Here is a 4,014-nt window from a genome sequence, read left to right as displayed (position 1 = left end):
GCAATGGTCACCGTTTGGACATGTATGAATTCTACTCCCTACGCTGTCTTTTTTTTTTCTAGTCAAACATTTTTAAACATTTTTAAGCCTGACTAAGTTTCTAAGAAAGTATAGTAACATTTTTAACCCAAAACAAACATACTATCAAAATATATTCAATATTAGATTTAATGAAACTATTTTAGTATTATAGATATTGCTAATTCTTTTATAAACTTAGTCAAACTTAAATAAGTTTGATTATGAAAAGGTTAATATATCTTATAATATGAAATGGAGGGGGTACAGGCCTATTCATGCCGAGGGCCGAAGGAACTACCATAAATCGTTAAAGACATGATAGAATTCAGAGAACTTGTGCCTCTGACAGACAGAATGGTGTCCAGGCAGTGGAATGCAAAATGCAACAAATGCAGCAGGGATATACAGCTAGATAGATGACCCAATAAGACAGTATCATGGTTATGCCGTCGGCGTGTCAATAGAGGTGGCAATGGTATGGTTGGACATGTAAGAGTATTTGGGTGACATTGTTACTCTGACAGAATATATGACGTCTAGGCAAGCAGTGGCTGAATAGTGGAATGATTTATGATAATTATTTAAAGGTGAACAAATTTAAAACAATTTTCTAAGAAATTTATATATAAATATAGGTTTTACAAAAATCGTACCGTTTAGAAGCTCAGTATGACGAACGAAATGCAGTGAATAGAACAGGAAAATATATGGCCCAACATCTGGGAGATGCCGTGTATAAACTGGCGTATGTGGGCATGTATAAACTGGATAAATATCTATTTATTGCTGCAAGAAAGCGTCCTAAATATCAGCATTTTAAGATTTAATTTATTCCGTAAAAACCTCACGAACGTGAACAAGAGTATGCTGGGATCTGAATTGCGAGGAATCTGATTCAACGGAAACCACAGTTTAAATAGGACATGGATGAATACTGCGGAGCAATAAGACTTGAAGGTCAAAGCGTGAAAACAGAACTGTATCATATACTAGCTCGCATGGTTTAATCTTTTATATACTTCTTGTCTGGATGTCCTGACTAACATACATTCATTGTTGGCTGAAGTTCCAAGTGAAAATAACAAGGATGCGGAACTTAAAGGGAAGCCTTTCAAGGCATCTGAGCTTTGGAAGGTTGCTGGATAGGCATATGATAATGTTCTCATCTATGTTTGTGAATGTGGCATATATAGATTTGCTATATATGCACATATATATACTACACAGTAATTGTTGTGTAAACAAACACTTGGTCATCCACGTACCATGTGGTTTTTCACAGGCTCACCACAGGCATGATGTAGATGGTGGCTCGAGATGAATAGCAGAGCTTCTTGGTATCCTTGAGCCTAAACTCAACCGTAGTAACCACCACGGATCTGCCCTTCCTGAGTATCTGCGCTTCAACTTCCACTTCGGACTGCATCAACAAACAACGGGAACATCAGGGAAAAGAATACACACTTCACTCTAAACCTCTAATAAGATGGAAGTTTCTGAAAACGAGGAGTTGCATTTGTATGTTGTGGTTGAAATGGTTAATTTGTGCTTTCATACAGGGTATATGATGTTGTGAGTTTGGGCACCAGGCTAGCAACACAGTGCGGTAAAGTGGTAGTGCAATGACATTTTTATGCTGTGGAATGTCTGCACATTATTAAACTGGCACCATGTCCAGAAGGACTGAATTCTGTAATCTGGATTGTTCCTGTGCAAAATCAGCTTTCATTGGTAAATTATTACATGCATATATATCAAGAGAATAGCAAAGGGTTCAAATATATCACTGGAACTATTTAAGTGACAAAAGAATAAACTATGTTCATTTCACCATCTGTTTAGAACAGTTGTTTCCCTGTTTGGATGATTTTGATTCATCCTAGAAATAAATACACCTTCTACAGCTGGATCACCCACCCTCTTGCAGTCCTGAAATATATTTACCACCAGTCCTAGATAAACTACTTCATCTCAGATGGTGGACTAGCTGTTGCCAGATTCCAATCCTAAAGAAAACAAAGCTCATCTCTTGCTAGATTACCCAGCACCAATTACCCCAACCACAGATCGGTCGCTGTAATCAATTTCCCTCCAATACCCAAGATAGGAATAATCCAATAAGTGAAACAAATTTTATTTAACGATGCAATTTTTTTTTCTGAAAAAAGAAAAACGTAGGTTCGCCTGTTGGGGTTGGGAGGAGGTCGATGTTGTGTGTGTGCTCACATTGAGTCGGGCGGCGGAGAGATAGGCGGTGCTGAGCTCGCCGAGGAACATCTCCTTGTCGCCGGCCGCGGCGCGCGCGCACGCCATCCCGACGGCCTCCGCCACGGCCGCCACCATGCCGCCGTGGAGCGTGTTGTACCCGTTCTGCAAGTCGCGGATCGAGCAGCGACGACGTCATCACGACGCTAGGGTAGGAATAGGATAGGATTCAGCGGAGGAGGAGATGTGGGGGTGGGGGGGGGCGCTCACAACGGCGGCGGGGGAGACGGTGAGCGTGCAGGAGACGCGCGGGGAGGCGGAGGAGGAGACGGCGGCGGAGGAGAGGACGCCGCGGACGAGCGCGGAGTAGGCAGCGGGGAGCTCCGCGGGGGCCGGGAGGGGCTCCCCGGCGCCGAGGACCTGGAAGAAGCGCTGCGTCCACTGGCGGGACTCCGCCGGCGAAGGCTTCCGCCGCTCCTCCGGCGGCACGGGCGGCGGCATCTTCTCCTCCTCGCTGCCCGCTGCTGCGTGGACCGTGGTGAGTCTTGACCGGGTCCAAGCCGTGCAGGCCCGGAGTATTAATTGTAGGTTTGTTGACGGATAGAACTGAGACATGGACCGGCCCAATGCATTTTACGAGAGGCCCGGAAGGCGCAAGGCCCAAAAGCGGGCCGGGCTGTGCCTAAACTTTGGGTCTGTTTGGGGAGTTTAAGATTCGGAGAAGCAGCAGGGTGAGAATCGAGAGAAGCTAGGAAATCCAGCTTCTAGCTAGTTTATTTTCTGAATTCTACAATTACAGATTCTCAGAATCTAGGTGAAAATCTGAACTGTTTGAAGGAACTTCTAGCAGTTGGAGATTGTAGAAGAAGCTGCAGCTACTAGAAGCTCTCCCAAACAGGCCCTTTGTATGGGATAAGCCTATTTTACCCTCCTGCTTAAGTCACAATCCTCAACAGTAAAATCGGGTATAAGATCTCCCTATTTTTGAAAACCAGTGTAAATCGACTCCTTAGTTGTTTGGGAAGCGGTTTTCTGCATGCGAGGTCCACATGTTAGAGAGATATGACAAAACATATGCAGGGAACCTCACATGTCAATTTCTTTTCTCCTTCCTCACCTCTCTTTCTCTCCTTGCATTCTTCTCTGCTGCGGAGGATGCATTGGCGTTAGCACTCGCAAAGGCGGTGCAGGGAGCGCAAGCACAACGTCATCTCCTCTTGCTCATGACCTGCACGCGCCTGTATCAGCAACTCACGGAGCACTTCAGTTCCCTAGAGCACTGCCTCTCGGCTTGCTTCGAGACGCTCCGTGGCCCGCACCAAGTGCATGTTCTTCAACATGCGAAGGACTGGGAAAAGTGCAACGTTGCGCACCAGCTCAATGACACTAAGGAGGAGGCGGTGCAAAGGAAGCAATAGAAAAGGCCATCAAGGCAAGCAACATTCTTCCTCTCTCTTTGTTTTTCTATTCCTCTGATGAATTTCTCGTCATCGAATCCATGGCAGCTTTTCACTACGAGCTACTACACGACAAAGAAGTATTCCACATCGGAAACTATAGGCTCGAGGCGCTTTACCGCCAGGAGGCCTCCATCGACGGCTCCATCTCGCGCTCTTGCAGCTCGATTCCCTGTCCAAGAGCTTTGCGCGAGGACCGGCTCCACCGATGGAATTGCTAAGTGACTTAGGTCACTCCGCGCTAGCATGGACTTGGCGGGGTTCTTCACTTTTGCGGGTCGCGAGGCGCGCGCAAGGAGGTGGACACACTCCGTGACGAGCTCCCTAACGT

General features: G+C 46.0%; 1 protein-coding gene across 1 annotated transcript; it reads right to left on the bottom strand.

The window, feature by feature from the left end:
* Positions 1-990: 990 nt before the first annotated feature.
* Positions 991-2,777, bottom strand: LOC4343167 (uncharacterized). Its single transcript, XM_015789783.3, has 3 exons — positions 2,497-2,777; positions 2,248-2,391; positions 991-1,441 (listed from the first exon to the last, which is right to left on the bottom strand). The coding sequence occupies exons 1-3, from the start codon at positions 2,725-2,727 to the stop codon at positions 1,298-1,300; spliced, it is 519 nt and encodes a 172-aa protein (XP_015645269.1). The 5' UTR covers positions 2,728-2,777; the 3' UTR covers positions 991-1,297.
* Between the last annotated feature and the right edge of the window lie 1,237 nt (positions 2,778-4,014).

The sequence above is a fragment of the Oryza sativa genome, chromosome 7, assembly GCF_034140825.1.
Source record: "Oryza sativa Japonica Group chromosome 7, ASM3414082v1".
NCBI classification, from domain to species: domain Eukaryota; kingdom Viridiplantae; phylum Streptophyta; class Magnoliopsida; order Poales; family Poaceae; genus Oryza; species Oryza sativa.
Note: the sequence above shows the minus strand (reverse complement) of the source record. Positions and strands in the feature narration are given on the sequence as shown.

Bases quoted from the DNA above. Each gene is read 5' to 3' on its own strand.
- LOC4343167 (XM_015789783.3), bottom strand. From the start codon at position 2,727: ATGCCGCCGCCCGTGCCGCCGGAGGAGCGGCGGAAGCCTTCGCCGGCG. The intron at 2,392-2,496 runs GTGAGCGCCCCC...CGCGACTTGCAG, and splicing joins CCGTCTCCCCCGCCGCCGTT to AACGGGTACAACACGCTCCA. The intron at 1,442-2,247 runs GTGAGCACACAC...TTGTTGATGCAG, and splicing joins TCTCCGCCGCCCGACTCAAT to TCCGAAGTGGAAGTTGAAGC.